The sequence below is a fragment of the Perna viridis genome, chromosome 9 (assembly GCF_037379345.1).
Source record: "Perna viridis isolate PV_CMFRI_1.1 ecotype Kerala chromosome 9, ASM3737934v1, whole genome shotgun sequence".
Taxonomy (NCBI): Eukaryota; Metazoa; Mollusca; class Bivalvia; order Mytilida; family Mytilidae; genus Perna; species Perna viridis.
This window is the reverse complement of record NC_142453.1, coordinates 44554389-44572805: the sequence shown is the minus strand read 5'-3', so window position 1 is coordinate 44572805 and position 18417 is coordinate 44554389. Positions and strand designations below refer to the sequence as shown.

Sequence of the window (18417 nt, the reverse complement as noted above, 5' to 3'; positions counted from 1 at the left end):
AAGACCTTTACATGTCTCGCCATTCACATATCAACGGTTTTTGGTAAAATTTTCGTTTAAAAATATATTGGCTATTACAAAAATCATGTATCAAGAATTATGTTATCAAATGCATACCAATGCATACAAAAATAGCTAGCATGAAATAGATCAACGTTACATTGAAAGCCAGCCAATTTTATGTATGTAATTTCCGTTTCGGAATTCGATGTAAAGAATCTAGATTATTCTAAATTCATAAAACAATACATGTAGGTTCAATATAGATTTTTGTATATTAATAATGTGCAAGGGGTGATGCTGATCGTACATGTTATAATGGGATGTATTAGTACCTTGTGTATACTCCCAACTCATTTTTGATAGCAGTTATCTCAGACATGTAAATACCACAAGTCCATGCTTTGTTGTAGGTATGAGGGTGCAGCTGACATTTTGAAAATAACCCTATTCCAATTTATTTGTAATTTGACAACCATACCCAATAATATATTATTATAATATAAAAATATATCTCTTCATAAAATCAGTATCCACTTATATATGTTTACGAATTTTTTTAAATATAAACAAAACACAACAACAAAACCAAAAAGAAAAAAAAAGAAAGAGAAAAAGGAGCGAGGGAGCAGTGTTAGAGAAACACAAATTTCTACTCATATTGAGACTTCGTGCGCGTGTAGAAAAGCCATCCGAATAACGAGTAATTCATATTTATTTAGCCCTCCTCAAATTACGCTCATTCGTTAATTATGACCAAATCACAGGCGCGTAGCTGCCGTTAGGCAAAAAAGCTTTTGCCTGCACTTAATTTTGCCAATTTTTTTTTTCAAAATTTTGAGATAAAATACATCCAGGAGAGGCATAGATGATGCTCTAAAACGCTATCCCCGCGGAGCTTCGGGGGGAGCTTCGTCCCCCTTGACCCCCTACCAGGGCTTCGCCCTAGACCAGCTGGGGGCCTTAAGCGGCTCCAGACCCCCTGCCGTAATTTTGCCTACACTTCAATTTGGCCTCAGCTACGCGCCTGAATCATATATTCAAATATAAACATAAAATGGGTCACTCAAATGACATATCTGTATATACATATATACATAATAATACTCTCTTCTGTCGTGTGAGCAATATGCTATGTGTTACAGCTCTATATTACGCTGACTTATTTCAAGTCCTTTTCGTGTATCATGCTACAGTTTCTTGTTAAGAAAGAGGGTTATGTTTAATGGTTTAGTAAGAAGTACATCCTTGCATGATATTTTAGTTGTTTGAGTGCAACTAGGATGAATAAAGTTATGTGGTAGAAACTTGGCAGTCTTCGTATTTAGATGAATCGTGATAATGCGTAGGCTGTGGATTGCTATGTTTTTTCTATGTTCAATTATGTCGATTACACAGTGAATACTATATATCTTTTGGAAAAACAAACCGGAATGGGTGTGATTAGAGTTAAGAAACGTTACTTATTTTTTTCTTACGCCGCTTACTGTTTATAAAAAATGATTATTTAGGAGTTTGTAATGCCGAATATCCATAGAAGTGTTTTGTATAATGTTAAAGAATGATTTCATTAATTGAAAGATCAAATGATATTTAAGTAGTCTCGCTTTATCTAGGGTTTCAGGTATTAGGGAAAATACAATAACAGGCCCGGCGAAACATTACAAACATTGATGAAAAACGAGGTTTCATGTAAAAGAAAACCAATGATTAAACTCTATTTTAGGGGAAGGGGCGTATGAATCCGCTCCCACTATTTCAACTTAATTGCAATTTTAGTGTGCACTTGAATACCAAAAAATAGTTGAAACAACGTTTACGTTGTCTGTAAACGGAAAAGAGGGTAAATTCTTAGGTTTACATGGATAACAAAAAATCAAGCCAATGCATCTTGTATTCACTACATTGACTAGTACGTTACTATTGTTTGTTTTACATTTGTTAAGACTAGTCAGTCCTGCAACAGTAACCAGTTTTGGTGTAACGACGGCCAGTGTATAGACATCAACATGAAATGTGACGGAAGTTTTGACTGTTCTGACTATTCGGACGAATCATCATGTAAGCATAGACTACATGTCTTCTTTATTATATATAGGACACAGAATCTATGTAATTCAACTTTCTGTTAATGCCACTTCTAACTGGTCTCACGCAAGATTAGGTAGATTTGATATCAGAGAGATACATGCAATCAACAAACCTTTTCATATATTCTTAAATATAAAGAAGTGGGCTAGTAACACGCCTACTGAAAGCAGTATCATAGTAAATCCTTTCTACATTTATATATCATGGACTGGGTCTAAATCCACGCTTATTGTGGAAAGGTGGATATTGGAAAAGGCGAATAATCGTAAACATCATAAAATTTACAAATTAACCCCCTCTCCACACACACGCGTTTGATTATAATTTCATCTTATAATTCGGATTGGTGTTGTAACCTTCTTTATGAAATATCTTAGGCGAGAAAGATAAAACGTGTCCAGAAGGTTTACTGTTATGTCCAAACAATCGTTGTATGGTAGAATGTCCAACCACTACACAACAGCCTGATCCAACAACACCAGCATCCACAACTACACAACCAAAACAATCATTTCGACGAACTTCACAGACATGTGTAACATCGCGAAAACAAACTACAATTACATGGACTTTAACAGACACGTTACCAAATAGAACAAGAAGTGATCCTCAAGGTGACCAGGGACCAGATGTAAATGGCACAATATCAACAGGTGTGGTCAATTAAATGTGATAAAAATAGCCTCTAAATATTGACAAAGCTTTTAAATCATTTTTTTAACGTGATTGAAAACATGTAAACTTTTAATGCAGATCGTAATCATGTTTAAGTCTGGAAATTAAATGATGATATGTATACACTCCCAGCGCTTGCAATTTTCCTAGAGTATAATAGGCAAAGATAAAAACATAAAACCAGAAAAGCAATACCTAGCTTCCTTTTGGAACACACTAGTATTGCTCTGCATTAATTTTAATGTGACCCAAAATACAAACACATATAATCTAAAGAGTATCTACGAACAGGCATTGACATTTGAATTTTTGTGTCAGTCATTACTGGTATAATTATCAAGAGTACATGACACATTTTACTTTCCCCAAATAATGCTTTATGAAGATTTTTCAGTTCGTAACAGAATACTTGTGTTTGGCTAAACGTTTTAAATCTGTACACGTGTCCATAGCTACTCCAACAAAGGACTTGAAAATTTGGCAATTTTTATTGAACAAATTTAAAATGCCTGAAACGGCTCGTTATGCGCCGTTTTCAATTGATAACTAACATTTCTTGTCACGAATGAAGGAGGTTATTTCTGTCGTTCAACGGTGGCCAGAGATCCCCTGCAAATAGTGCCAGACTGCGTACTAATTAACACGTACATTTGGTTATTTATGCTTACTTTCACTTTATTACAGACAACGTGGTTGCACTGAAAAAGGTAAGTTTTATAGGCGATCAGCTATCCTTAAATAAACACACACACACACACACAAACACACATATTTAAATGATTTATGATACTGTATTGCTTAATATAATATTTTAGATTCAAACCTATAGGCGAAAATTATGGCAAACCTAAGTGGAGAAATATGCAGAATTACCAATATTATATTAAGTAACTAATGTAATATTAGAAAATAACTGATTTTAAATGTAACGACTGGCTGGTTTGGTTTTTGATTGGGAATAATTTAATTGCACAAAGAATAAGTTGTATAATTTGTTTGTAGGTGAAACCTAACATGCTGACTATTTTCAAAGAAAAAGGCAATGGTAATTATTATGATCTCGTATTTGATAGTAATCGCACCTGCTTAACCTTTTAATGGTAATATTTAATGATTTCATAAATCACGATTCAATTATTATTGAAAATTCCCAAAAGGAACATACATATAGATATAACGTCGGGTTACCCATGGTCCCCTATAGGAACATACATATAGTTTTAACATCGGGTCACCCATGGTTCCCTGTAGGAACATACATATAAATATAACATCGGGTCACTAATGGTCCCCTATAGGAACATACATATATAGATATAACATTGGGTTACCCATGGTCATCTATAGGAACATACATATAGATATAACATAGGGTAACAGATGGTCCCCTATAGAAACATACATATTGATATAACATAGGGTTACCCATGGTCCCCTATAGGAACATACATATAGATATAACTTCGGGTTACCCATGGTCCCCTATAGGAACATACATATAGATATAACATCGGGTTACCCACGGTCCCCTATAGGAACATACATATAGATATAACACCGGGTTACCAATGGTCTCCTATAGGAACTAACATATAGATATAACATTGGTTACCAATGGTCCCTATCGGAACATATTAGTAGGTATGCAAAGGGTTAACCATAGTCCCCTATATCAATATATATATATATATATATAATACTTCTATACCATTGGATTGTCTCAGAGAGTCAGTTATATATTTAACAGTTTTTATAGTTTGTATTGGATAGCTGGAAAGGTGATAGTTCAGAGGTTTTAGGAAGTGTAAACCGTTCAAATCTATACGTTTCAGACACCTCACTCTAAAACCTGGAGAAGAACTTAATGATCAGGTATTGTTTTTTCGGTTATCATCTTTTTTAATTCACTGTTTCGTTACTCATAGTAAAACTATGCCATACATGCAATATATTTTCAATATGATAGAATAAAACATCTATTACAGTTACCAAAATTTATTTTAGATGTGTACCAATATTATTCCTGACTATTAACTATTAAATGGAAGGTCTTGAATTCATGTAAATGATATACAAAGATGTCATGAGAATATACTTTATGTAAATGGAAAGTTATTCTAACCAAGATCCTTAAATCAAAACATATTCTCATGTCATGTTGTCAAGACACGGTTTTGTTAGTTATTGGTTGTATTTGTCTGAATAACAGTTTTTTTTAAGAATGCGTTTGTTTGGGAGCGGATAGGGTCAAAATTGTTTTCTATATTTTGTGTTTCTACCATCTTTCTATGTTTCATTATCAATTGTATTTATCTTTTCCAGATAATTAATACATATGCATGGATGTTAACGCGAAAGCACAACCAAGTTAAGCAGGTAGGTTTAAACATGCTTATTTACAAATTTGAATGATGGGAATGTATCCTGCCGCCCTTTATTTTAGCTTACGCTTAAAAGAACATGACAACGCCTCCAGCCTTAATACTTTGAAACTTTAGACAGTGAATCCTGCGTACAGGTTACATTTTGAATTCTTGTGCCTGCAAAAGTACTGCGTTTGCTGTAAAAAAAACGTGCTGCGTACAGAAAAGGGGTACACCCACAATTACATTTTTCATCACCGGAATAATCTTATTGAATCACATTACATTGTTTATGTTAAGTGTGAAGGCTTTGCCATTCTGAATGTCTACCTGAAATGAGAGTTGCAATGCTCTGTTTCTTTTTATAATTTAATCTTCTGTTATTAATTTTTACATTAGTTTAGGAGTGATGTCTATATTCTGTTAAGAAATGCTTTGTGCAATATTTCAGATGGTATTTTGCCTAAACAGTCACATACTTACCGACACTGTCAAGTGCAAAACGTCGGTAAAGTGGTCTAAGAAGGTAAATTTTAACATTGAAATGTATATTTCGGCAGGTGTTTCTAGAAAAGTAGAGGATGCTTACCCTATCGGTGCAACTGTTCCATACTTTTAGTTTTGAGTGGAGTGTGCGTTGCTCATTTGCTTTTGTTACATTGTATGTATGAATTTATTTACTTTATGTTCTTTGTTGTGTATGTCTGTTTTCCATGTCTGGTCTTCCATTGATTACTCTTTCAATAACTGTCGAATTGTACTCTAAAGGTGTCTGTTAAAGGAAATTTGAAATTATTGTTATTTTATATTTATTGTGTGTGATTTAATTGAGGGATCATTGCAGAGAAATTCCATCCATAAAAATAATATATTTTTTAAAATTACATGTGACCTAATTTTCTAACGTTTCATGTGAAGAGACATCGATGTGATTTTTGGTAAAGCTATGTTTTCAATCATCAGGGAAATAATTGGATTAGTGGTAAAAGAAATAAACAAAAGTGACCTTAATGCTGCCATGCATAGAAACGTCTTTGAGGCCTTTTGGAAAACACTAGAGACAATTCGTCCGGGTGAGTATTATGAAGTTTTTAAAAGATTCTTACATTGCAAGTTACATTTTGAAAATTCATGTACAAACTTGATGAAAAAGATATAATCTAATTCGCGATAGAATCATGTTTATAAGTAAAACGCACCACATCTTACTGTCCAAGAAGCATAGTCATGAATTCAGTAACTAGCAGAAGTAATTTATCAATCAAACGTAGGATATCTGCTATTACAAAATATATGGGTGCAGAATCTTTAAAATATAAGCAAATATACACTTCTGTGTATAGGTTTGCTCAAAGGTCTTTCTAACTTTCTCACTGCCCCTCTACCTCTTCCTGTTTTTTTTTTAAACGTCCATCTTCATTCAATTTAGTTGAATAGGATTTTTTTGAACTTTTCACTGTGATAGCATAAGAATGTTCTTCTTTCTTTCGTACTTTTGCTTTCCTGTTTGGAAAAAAAGTATATTGCTTTCGTTTACTGCATTTTTACTTAAGTAAGAAGTGCAGCAGATTGCATATACTTTGTTGAGGGACTGAAGAACATCATATGTAATACAAAGTATTTTTTTTAATATATGACTATGTTTGTCTGGATCGACTTGCATGTACAGCATGGATCTGCACAAAAAAGATCTAACAATCATAATTTAGAACAAAAAATATCAAAATATAAGTAAATACCAAATGCACATCAAAATGAATTATACATTTGAATAGCAAAGCTAATTGAAAATTGTTTTGCACACACCAACTAAACACTAACAAACCAGACATAAGCCAAAGTGTTCCAAACAGAGGCATGATGTCTGCGATCATATAAAGTAAAAATAACCAGACGTTTCAAAATTTATAAATGCGATATAATTCATACAAGGTAACTTATAACTTCGCACTATTGGTATGAGCCTGTTGACGTTATCTTTGTGATATATTGATTGTGTCAAACACACAATGTTGTAAGTCTATTCTAGAATACATACTTCCGGAAATTATGTAATCGTCTAAAGAGCAATGATATTATCACACATTATGTAAAATTGCGTAATGTCATGAAGGTTCCCGTTTTTGTTGTTTAAGTAACTCCAACTATTACAACTAAATCAAACCTTTTTATTCATGGGGCAATGATACAGTATCGTACCTGCGAATGATTACTCATCTAAACATCTGTGATTCATATATTTGATTTGATATTTGATATTTGATTTACCATGTTGATACAAATAGCTTGGTCATTTCTTGAAATATTTCAAATATACAATGCCTTTACCATAAACAGACATGTTAACCAATATGACCAACGACCTCACTCTCCCATACAATGCAAATGTTCCTTGTTGGCAGGAATTGACATTCAAAACATGCGAAACATGATAAGTAACTTTCAAGAAGCAACTAAGTTCACTCCGAATTTAGATCCTGCTTCATACTTTTCACTTATCAGTGGGTACGTGTTTGTTTTGTGCAATCTTCTCTTCGAGTATTGTCTTTTATTCACATAAATTATCACAGAATAGAAAACGAAGAATCTAGTGGAAATCAAAAGAAAATAATCCAGGGAAAAAGACCAGACATGGACACACACAACAAAGAACATGAAATAACCAAAAGCATGTATGGAATATTTTGTCAAGTACAACACATACTTATGAGGTTAACACTTTTAATATCAATGAATCAATAAAGTTTTATATTGTTTCTATAGTAATGATTACATTATTTAGCTGTCAATAATGATTGAAGTAAGGCAAAGTGAACGTTTATTTGTTGTTGGGATAATTTTTTTTCTAACCTTATTGCTGGGATAAAAATAACAAAGATATAATGCAGAGATAAGGTATAGCCACACTAAACAGTCAAATAAAACAAACAAAATATATTAAATAAAAATGAACAGAAGAAACAAGCGAAAGCATAATTCATGAATGGTATATATGCGTGGCAGAATCACAACTGTATATACACAAATATTTAGCCTTTAAGTTGCATTTGTTTACTGAAGTAAGCAATACTTATTACTGAATCGGCTTCAGGCTTCTCGTTATGAAACTCTATTTTATTGTTATCTATTTAGACACTTTAGTAATAAATCAGATCTACAAAACGCATAGAGTACTTGTGTTGGATGAACTAAATTTTGTACTTATTATGAAAATAAAATAAAATTAAATAAAATAAAATAAAGAGGTATGGAAGACAGACACACACAGCAAAGAAAACGCAATAACCAAAATAATACATAAAAAGCAACAAAAGTAAATAAGCATCTCGGACTCAACTGAAAACTGGGAACATGAACATGGACCAGGTGCACCGGTGTCCTCTGTTTTTTTTAGAAACACCCGTCGAATTGCTAGAAAAAGACTAGTCCAGGGTAGAGAAGGAACTACCAGTGTTTATGGTGCAGATGGATATACCGTTACAATTCACGAGTTCATCATGACTACCATGAAACTTCTATAGTGATTACAATTTTTGGACAATGTTGTTATTACCCTTCATTCAACTAATGTCTCATATCCGAATCTTGTAACGTATTCATTGTAAGTTAGAATACGACAGTGACGCATTGAAATAATGTGATGATTAAAACAAAGTTCTACTGAAACACCTTGTACAAAGATAACATCAAGATGTATTGAAACTAGAGGTTCTAGAGCCTAAATAACTCACTCGTCAATATATTTTCAGCCTTCTGAAGCAATAACTCAAAATTTTACTTTTTACCCTTCTGTATTTTTGTCATACGAATAATTTAATCAATAAAAAGCATCTTCGTATTCTAGTCGGTTTTCAAATTATAAAGAGATATCAAAGTTATTTTTTCGCTCTTCAATGGCAATAACTCCAGAATCAGTCAACAGATCTTTATGAGATTTTCTGCAAAGGTCTGTCTTACAATTGTGAACAATTTAACATTGTAGGGATTTAGCCTAACGCATTAATTTACGAGATATCACAGACATTCTTCAATTTGACCCCTTTAACCTATTTTTAAAAACAGTGGCCATGTTTTTTGTCAAATCAAACTCCGTATACCGTAAGAAACATTCATTTTGTTATAATTATGTTACAATCCATTCAGTAGTTTCAGAGAAGATTTTCAAAGTTGCAAATCTAAAATTCGTAAAGATATATTTCAGAACCCTATACGAGGATATCCGTTAACGGATCTTTCTGAACATGTCGGCATAGTTCTAATTATATGTTGAATGATTTTAACTCCTGTCAGATTTTAGCTAAACCAAGCTGCTTTTGAGATATTTGCAAAATTCTGATCCCAATTATCTATTTTTAGTAACGACGGCCAACCGTGATATAGTGCAAAAAAAACTTCCATGTTAACTTACAGTCAATTTTGCTCCAGTAACGGTTGTTACGTTTTTAACATTTGTAAAAAGAAACAAACATTCATTTTAAGAAAGATATCCCTCTGGAACAACCATGCCAAGTGTGGTTCCCATCGGTCTGGTAGTTATATATAAGGCTATTTAAAAACGATTTGTTCACTGTCGAATATGTAATGACAATAGCTCACATGGCCCTTTGGTCAAGGTGAGCTTTAAATGTAATCGAAAACCAAAATCTATTTATAGTTTAAGAAAAAACATTCTTTCAAAACAATATTAAACTACCGGGAAATTTCTATTTATATTACAGGTGGGATTTCCGTTGTGTAAAATAAATAATTCATTTTGTTGGAATTTATCGTACTAATACGTATTATAGGCAAGTATGTGAAATAAAGTAAATTTGAATGTTTGGACGTATATTAACATATAATAAGAATAATCCGCACCTAACTGTCAGAAATAAGCAGTATCGCGATCTGTTCTTCCGATAGGGAACTGTTTTTGTGACAAAGAGCAACTGTCATCAAACACAGAGGTCAGTTTTATTAACTTAAAGGTAATATTTAACAAATAGTGTAAATCAAATTAATTTCAAGGGTGATTTAATGTCGGTAATTGCGCCTGCAAGAAATATATTCAGACATAAATTGCCACGAAATTAATCATATGTCAAATCGAAATACCTACCCCGAAACAGCGAATGAATTAGTAGTTTGTACTAAAATGTAAATTGCAACAACATTTGCAAAGCTGTAAATCGTCGAACAACTGGAGTTAATTGTTTTGTTTAAATCTATAACGTTATACAAATGGCTTACTACCATAAACAAGAAGTTAATTGTTGATAAAAGAGAGACAACGCTGATGTATTGCATGGTAATTTTCTATGACAAATATATGTAGCTGAAAGAGGCCACATTGAGTATGAAATGATTTAAGTTATCTTTATTGTCTATTAGATTTGTAATCACTAGCAATCATTATTGAAAAAGCAAATTTTTGAAAGCTGAAAATAAACAGCTTTTTTTAATTTATCGCAAAACACCTTTCTTCCTTCATAGCATAACCATATCTTTAGCAGAAAATTAATATCTTTCTATAAAACATGATTTAGTTAACATTCAACACAAGTATCCGCATAATCTGTTCAGCAAAGTGGAACATTTTATAATAGCCATTGTTTTTTTAAAGTAAGATGCAGATACCAATCATTTGCCATTGGATCTACCAAATGTATCAAAGTACTAAATCGTTACATTACTTGCCATATTTTAAATAGTACCCGAAACACTCGAAATCATATTTTCTAACAACTGACAGAAGATATCATAATATTGTACATTTAGCCAGATAAAGATAAAGATAATTTTGAGCAACTACAATCGCAAACATCTACATAAACTCACATATTCAAAGAAATGTGGAATAGATTTTCCATACTATAGAATATTCCTAAAGTGGTCCGATTAAGAACAATTTGGATTTAAACAGATATAAAGTGAGTACTTTTTGTAGATTGTTTGGATAATCCATTGGAAAACAGAGATATGAAATACAATAAAGAGTTAACATTCATTGGAGTGATGGTCATAGTGACAACTGTATTTAATTCTGTGGTTGGTAAAAATCTCAAGATTAGATAAGTTGTTTCATGTACAATACAAATATTACAATGTAAACTTAAATCCATAATTCATTTCCCAAAGACAAAAATGTGATCGAGCATTGCTAGTTAGTGGCTTTTTACTATCAGAACGTTCAACTAAATTATTGGCGGTTAGTAAACAGAACATAATTTTTAACCAAATGTACATGAATATCGGCAAAAAAGCAAAACACATAAGCGTCATTCAAGTACGTCAAAAGCATAGTCTTAACGTGAAAACATGAAAGAGGGACGAACCGAATAAAAAAAAAAAAAAAACAAACACATAAAAAACTGAAGATTAAGAAGAAAATGGACACCAGACGTCACAAACACACACAAACTAATGGTTGAATATTTCATATTTGAATAAATTGCTTCGTTCTTATGTTTTACTGCAAATATTAAAGTTCTATTAGTCAATCAAATTTAAATGCTGTGTCTATATTTGTCACAAACATTAGAGTTCAACCTCTGTAGTCGATTCAAAATGCATCCTGAGTAACATTGAACAATATCATTACTTCACCATGTTTTTTTTTCTTTTACATCAGATTCAAATTCAATATTTGAGATTTTTATATTGATTGCCATGACATGTATTTTTGTACAATAATTAAGTGATGATATGAAGAAGCTAGTCCTATTAGAATCGAAATAAATCACGGGGTTAAATAATGCGACATAAATGGCCAGCCCATGATATGTATTTTTAATTAAACACCTTGTATTCATCTTAATCAGATAAACAAACACAGTTATTGGATGATTGTATTATTACAGAATGGAAACAACTGTACAACTGAAGAGTTCATATGTAAGAATGGCACATGCATTGATATAGATAGAGTATGCGATAATTCTTTCGAATGCCCCGATAATTCGGATGAATCGAATTGTAAGTATAAATTTTATAAAAATTAAAAAGGAGTGGAGAAAATGAACTATACAAGCTTAGAAGAACATATTTTTTTTATTTATGTCGTGTAGATGTCAGGCACGGAGTTTTTTTTATCCAAAACTCTTCTCTTTCACACTTCGCTCCAGATCGCATTCCGTTCCATGATTAGGATTTGCACTTTGTTGAAATCCACGAGGTCGTGGTCTGGTAACCTGAAATGTCGACTTATTGGAATTAAGGGCTTTTTGTAAGATCGTTCCTGTGTCCACTTAAACGTATGTGATAAAGTTGTTGGGAATCGCCAACATATTGGAGCTCACAGACTGGATAGCGAAGTAAATACATCACATTTGCACTCTTGCAGTAATACTTTGTAACGTTTCCCTGTGACTGTGCTAGTAAATGTTGTCGATTGATACATCTGTTTGCAGCATTTACACCTTTTGTCACCACAGAAATAACATGCATCTGGAGTTAATCTGGGTTAAGATATTTTCGCACTTACAAAATATCAAAATTGTCTGGCTGTCTGAAAGCAATCATAGGTGACTCAGGAAGGATTTTGGATAGTGTGAATTTTTTTCTCGACAGAGGTCCAGTGTTCACAAATGTAATTGTGACTGGTTGTTTATACAAGGGTAGTATGTTAAGACACAAGGAGTTGTTTTACATTTTTTCTTTTCCTTATACTGTTGCAGCAACTTTTTGGGATTTTATGAATTTTTCGGAAACCTTCTTTGATGGTGCTTTTTTTATAACACCTTCTTCATAAATTGTTTTTAGTTGATCCAAACGGTTCTTTAAAGATTCATATTTGGAACAAATGTGCCAAAGCCTAAGAGTTTGAGTAAATGGTATACTTTTAGTCAAGTGCGTTGGATGACAGATCTTTGGAATAAGATATTGGTGGGTTTGTTTTGAGTATAGGTCTGTGGCAGCTCACCCTCTGATAATGTACTAGAGGTATTAAGGAATGAGATGATAGTTGTGGTAGGTGTTTCATTAGTGAACTTGATAGACGATGGTATCTTTTATAAAGGATAGAAGTTTTTCAACATGTGGGCGTAGATCGAAGTCCACGAATACAGAGTTTCTTTCGGTAGGATAACCGTAAGCAGAGACTATTGACCTACCTGGATTGTTTACTTTGTGGATCATTTATCAATACACATATTTTGTATTAGATAAAGTCAGCTAGGTTTTTGATCTTCAGGTTTAAGGTATTCAAATGTTCCCAAGTCGATGCGGTTATTTTCTTGCATTTTGTTTAATTCAATTTTAATTTAGTCAACAAATGTTTGAGTGGGGTCTTCGTTTAATTTAGTATAAAAACGGTCGTCTTTATGTTGACGCTCGGCCTCCTAGATTTAGACGGATTTGTCCATGACCACTACTGCACTGTCTTTGTCGGCCGGCTTTATTATAATTTTCATAAGTTCTTAGGTCTTGTTGAGAGTGCGCTCAACTGTTGTCAATAACAACTTAATCAGTATCGTTGTACAATCCTTTAGACTTTTTTTTTTTAGAAAATTTGTTTGTTTGTGCTGTACCGTCATGGCTGCATGATTCGATACATATATTGCTATTAAGTTCACTGATTGGGAGCTTGCTTCCTTTAGACATTATATATATAATGTCGCAATGTCGGGCGCCCTTTACCACCATATTCCAAGGATGAAGATCAGATAAGGAAAGAAGTCTAACACAACAACGAACATGAAATTACGAAAATAACACTTACAAAGAAACAAAAGTAAATGAGTAACCCGGACTTTACTTAAAGAGTAATTAGGGGAACCAAGGTTATAGCGGTAATCAAAAGAACGTAATCCAGGGACAAAGACCAGATATGGAAAATAGACACAAAACAAAGAACACAAAGCAACTAAAATCATACATACAAAGTAACAAAAGTAAATGAGCAACTCGGACTCCACTAAAAACTGAGAGCATGGACTAAGTGCACCCGTAGGGAAAGCATCCTCTTCTTTTCTAGAAACCCCCATCGAGTTGCTCATTAGATGTCAATTCCTGGGAAGACAAAAAAAGGGAAAGACAACTTTTTATAGCTGGTCTGATCAGAAAGAAAGAATATCGTTTGGCTAGATCCCTCAATCTCAATTTCCGCTATATAGATGACGTATTATCTTTAAACAATCCTAATTTCGGGGATTTGATACATCGCATCTACCCAAAAGAACTTGAGATAAAGGATACTACAGACACTGTGAAGTCAGCCTCATACATTGACCTTCACTTAGAAATCGATGGTAAAGGAAAACTATTGAACAAACTTTACGACAAACGTGATGACTTTTCATTCAGAATTGTTAACTTTCCTTTCATCTGTGGCAACATCCCTTCGGCTCCTGCCTATGGAGTGTTCATGTATCGCGCTAGAACTCTAACGAATAGGCTTCTGGAACAGGGTTATGTTGCTACAAGATTGAGGTCATCACTACAGAAGTTTTATGGTCGTCATCATGAACTCGTGGATCGTTATGGTGTATCCATCAGCACCATGAAAACTGATGTATTTAACGGGTTTTCCTTTCCTCGTTTGTCTACCCCGGACTTGACTTTTTATGAGCAACTCGATGTGTGTTTCTAGAAAAGCAGAGGACGCTTACCCTACCGGTGCACCTGGTCCATGCTCCCAGTTTTTAGTGGAGTCCGAGTTGCTCATTTGCTTTTGTTACTTTGTATATATGATTTTAGTTACTTTATGTTCTTTGTTGTGAATGTCTGTTTTCCGTGTCTGGTCTTTGTCCATGGATTACATTCTTTTGATTACCGCTATAACCTTGGTTCCCTTGATTACTCTTTGACACAATGGACAAATTATGGTGCAGATGAACACACCATAACGATTCACGATTTCATGTTAACGACCACAAATTTTTTGTATTGATAATGGTCATAAATTTCCTTTTCCCGCAAAAGTTTAAATTTGGATTTTAGAATTCTTTTAATATACAAAAAAGAAAAGAAAATGTTAAGGATAAATGGGGACGACATTCAATAACCCCTAATTAGGCCAATATCAAAAACATATGTCTGATATTCTGTTTTTATCATGAATTTATTGATTTAGTGACACATGTAAATAACCAATAAGTCATATAACATAAAGGAGAATAAACACAGGAAATTTTTTGGAGGTAATTTAACATATATGTTTGTTGATATCCAACTATAAAGAGATGAAATATGTTTGTACTGAATAATTATGCTTATTGTTGTTTTTTTTTATGATCGTAGGTACCACGACAACTTGCCCTGAAGGATTAACTAAGTGTCTGGATGGTACATGTAGGTACAATTGTCTTGTTACGACGATAGAACTTGCAACCACAAATATAAAATCAACTACCACAGATGAAGTAAACCCAACAACTGATATAGATTCAAAATTCACTACACAAAAGGAGACGCAGTCAACTGAATTTTTCATTGTTCGATCATCGACCATTGACAGTGAGTCGATATCATCAGGAGGGGGTATTTCTACAAATAGTATTAGTATTCCGTCGAACAGAGAACCAAACAATTCTAGTGATAATAATTTGTGTAAGTTATATTTGTTTTTTATCTTTTTTCATATTATGTCAGAATTTGAATTTGTAATAGTAAAACATCCAAATTTTGATATACAGCATTACATGTCGTATTTGGTTTTGTGAGCATGTTTTAGTGTTTTTTGTTGTGTGCCATGATTTTCGTTAATTTGGACATGTTTTGTGAATAAATTAGTTTCGTTTGTCGGTCTTTTATTATCTTTGATAGCGTACATTTTTTTGTAAAATTCAGAGTCCTTGAGATTGTCAAAATTTTAAGATATATTGCAGATATATATAGATGTATAACATCACAAAACGTATAAATTTTCATAACTCTCATATCTTTTCAGATTTTCTCTTCCTTTTAATAATTTTGCCTATAATAATGGCCGTTTTCATAGCAAGATATAAAGAATCCATGCGGTAAGTGCTGAATGAAATAGGCTTAAAAGAAAAGGTAGAAAAATTTCAAATTGGATAATGTCGATAACAACATAAGTGTTTACTGCTGTTTTGTACCTAAGAGCCTCCATGAATGGTTAAAGAAGATTTATTGTATTCTCATCCTCAGGGTAAGAAGACGTCACTGTCCTCATGTCCTCAAACAGCATTGGCCGTCTAAATGTGAAAATGGGTCTTGACTTTCTTTAATTTTCTTTCCAAAACGACCTAAACTGTCAACACATTTAGAAAAATATCGCTTTGACAGCCAATACACAACCAACTTTCAAAATAATTTCTAATTAACCATGACTTATTCGTGTGATAAAGTTATGTTTCATTGTCCAAACAGAAACCAGCTTACAAAGGAATTAATAGTAAACATAGTTTATGTGCATTGGTTTTACCGGTTAACACTACTTTAGCAGAAGACAAATTGTCAAAGAAAAAAAGAAAACCTTACATGCTACCCAAAAAGATGCAACATCAAATTTGTTTTGGATACTATTATTTCACAAATATCCTTATGAACAATGATATATTGCGGGTCTGCCAAATGCACAACTGAATCCCTTTTTAAATAAATGTATAACTAACCTTAAACCATTTTTGTGAGTAAGATAAAATTCAAGGAAAGTCAAAGAGGCTATAAAGCATTTAATAGAAAACGTAGAAAACCATTTTGCATGTAATATGATAGTCTGCGGAGAAAATTATGTGCCATAAATTAAATAAAAAAGTAAACGGCTGTTTTAATAAAATTCATGAAGAGAAGAAAATGTCAACGAAGAATTTGTCAAAGTGACAAAAACCTAGCAGGCCACTTTAAAGATCTATTCGATTCAAAGAGTAATCAAGGGAACCAAGGTTATATCGGTAATAAAAAGAATGTAATCCAGGGACAAAGACCCGACATGGAAAACAGACATACACAACAAAGAACAACCTAAAATCATACATACAAAGTAACAAAAGCAAATGAGCAACTCGGACTCCACTAAAAACTGGGAGCATGGACCAGGTGCCTCGGTAGGGTAAGCGTCCTCTGCTTTTCTAGAAACACCCGCCGAGTTGCTCATAAAAGTCCGGGGTAGACAACGAGGAAAGGAAAACTAAGACTCGTTGAATAAATTAATTTTCATGGTGCTGATTGATAAACCATAACGATCCACGAGTTCATGATGACGACCATAAAACTTCTTTATTGATGACTTCAATAACTCAAATAACTCTTCTTTGATATTATTTAAGGGATTTCATATACCATTTGAAGAAGGAGAGGAAGAAAGAAAAGAAAGACAACGCATATGCTATAAAAAACTTGGCATAAACAAATGTGATATTCATAAAGGATTCTCTTAAATAGTTTGGTACTATACATTTGTTTCATTTTAAAAGAGATCGGTCTCATGTATGGTATATTATTCTATAATGTTGTATGTGGGAGAAAATTATAGACAGAATATCGTTTTCTTAACCTTTTGACTTAATAATTCATTTTCAGATGTAACACGCTTTATGATTGGAAGAAAAATTCTGTCCATCGTATCATTGACCAAATTTTGTACCATGAAAGTGACTTCAGCGGTCATTGTTATAATGTACTTGTTGAATGTTGATATCAAAACTAAATTATAAAGAATTACTGTTTTTGGTATATTTGAAATATCCTCTTTGCTCGTGAAGCACATATGCAAATTACCTGCTACGCAGCTGATTATTCAGTGTGCACCTCGAGATTTCGATTTCTCTTTATAGACCGAAACAAGCATGTGTTAAATATTTTCATATATGTTGAAATATATTCACAATTACATCGATTAGCAAATAGGTTGAAAACAAATCATTTTGAAAAGAAAGTCAATATGACCAATAGCATAGAATACTGAAACAGAAAAAGCCTGGAAAACATTATTTCGTCATTTTGTATTAGTTTGTAATAGTGTGTATTACATGTTACCTGTCCATATTCACGATTTATGACTAACCATATGTTTGTATAATGTTGTTTATCTTTTCAAACCATTCATTTCCAATTCATGTATTGTTTTGATGATTTATGTTTATGTAGTTAATATTTTTTTCACTTTGATTACACTTAAATGATGTGTCTGATCGGATTGTGGAAATGCATTGCGAAGTGCTCTTTGCTGAAATTTTCTTTTATCATATTACCTTTAAGCATGTATGGTTTTGTTAACACATCTATGTTACTTTATGTACATTTCACTTTAAATGCTTAGTTTAGAAGCTATTCATTATATGGATAAACAAATTTATAAAACTTATATTACACCAATACGCCATCAAATAAAATGAATTAATATTCA

General features: G+C 32.8%; 2 protein-coding genes across 6 annotated transcripts; both read left to right on the top strand.

Moving 5' to 3' along the window:
• The first annotated feature begins 59 nt into the window (after positions 1 to 59).
• On the top strand, positions 60 to 7883 carry LOC148608672 (uncharacterized). The gene is made up of 9 exons (XM_088543490.1): positions 60 to 2061; positions 2469 to 2744; positions 3451 to 3473; positions 3769 to 3811; positions 4514 to 4638; positions 5089 to 5142; positions 5581 to 5655; positions 6093 to 6202; positions 7700 to 7883. Exons 1-5 carry the CDS (start codon positions 2010 to 2012, stop codon positions 4534 to 4536), a joined length of 417 nt encoding a protein of 138 aa, XP_088399616.1. The 5' UTR covers positions 60 to 2009; the 3' UTR covers positions 4537 to 4638; positions 5089 to 5142; positions 5581 to 5655; positions 6093 to 6202; positions 7700 to 7883.
• Positions 7884 to 9784: 1901 nt separating this feature from the next.
• On the top strand, positions 9785 to 18417 carry LOC148608671 (uncharacterized). 5 transcript variants are annotated; one of them, XM_088543485.1, is made up of 6 exons: positions 9785 to 9920; positions 11056 to 11156; positions 11969 to 12083; positions 15348 to 15656; positions 15997 to 16069; positions 17592 to 18417. In XM_088543485.1, exons 2-6 carry the CDS (start codon positions 11088 to 11090, stop codon positions 17704 to 17706), a joined length of 681 nt encoding a protein of 226 aa, XP_088399611.1. In that variant the 5' UTR covers positions 9785 to 9920; positions 11056 to 11087; the 3' UTR covers positions 17707 to 18417. The 5 variants fall into 5 exon arrangements, with proteins under 5 accessions (XP_088399611.1, XP_088399613.1, XP_088399610.1 ...); XM_088543487.1 differs by having other exon boundaries at positions 9813 to 9916; XM_088543484.1 differs by having other exon boundaries at positions 9858 to 10075.

Coding starts and splice junctions, on each gene's coding strand:
- LOC148608672 (XM_088543490.1), top strand. CDS start 2,010: ATGAAATGTGACGGAAGTTTTGACTGTTCTGACTATTCGGACGAATCA. Junction 2,062..2,468: donor CTATTCGGACGAATCATCAT/GTAAGCATAGAC, acceptor GAAATATCTTAG/GCGAGAAAGATAAAACGTGT. Junction 3,474..3,768: donor ACGTGGTTGCACTGAAAAAG/GTAAGTTTTATA, acceptor ATTTGTTTGTAG/GTGAAACCTAACATGCTGAC.
- LOC148608671 (XM_088543485.1), top strand. CDS start 11,088: ATGAAATACAATAAAGAGTTAACATTCATTGGAGTGATGGTCATAGTG. Junction 12,084..15,347: donor TAATTCGGATGAATCGAATT/GTAAGTATAAAT, acceptor TTATGATCGTAG/GTACCACGACAACTTGCCCT. Junction 16,070..17,591: donor AGATATAAAGAATCCATGCG/GTAAGTGCTGAA, acceptor ATTCATTTTCAG/ATGTAACACGCTTTATGATT.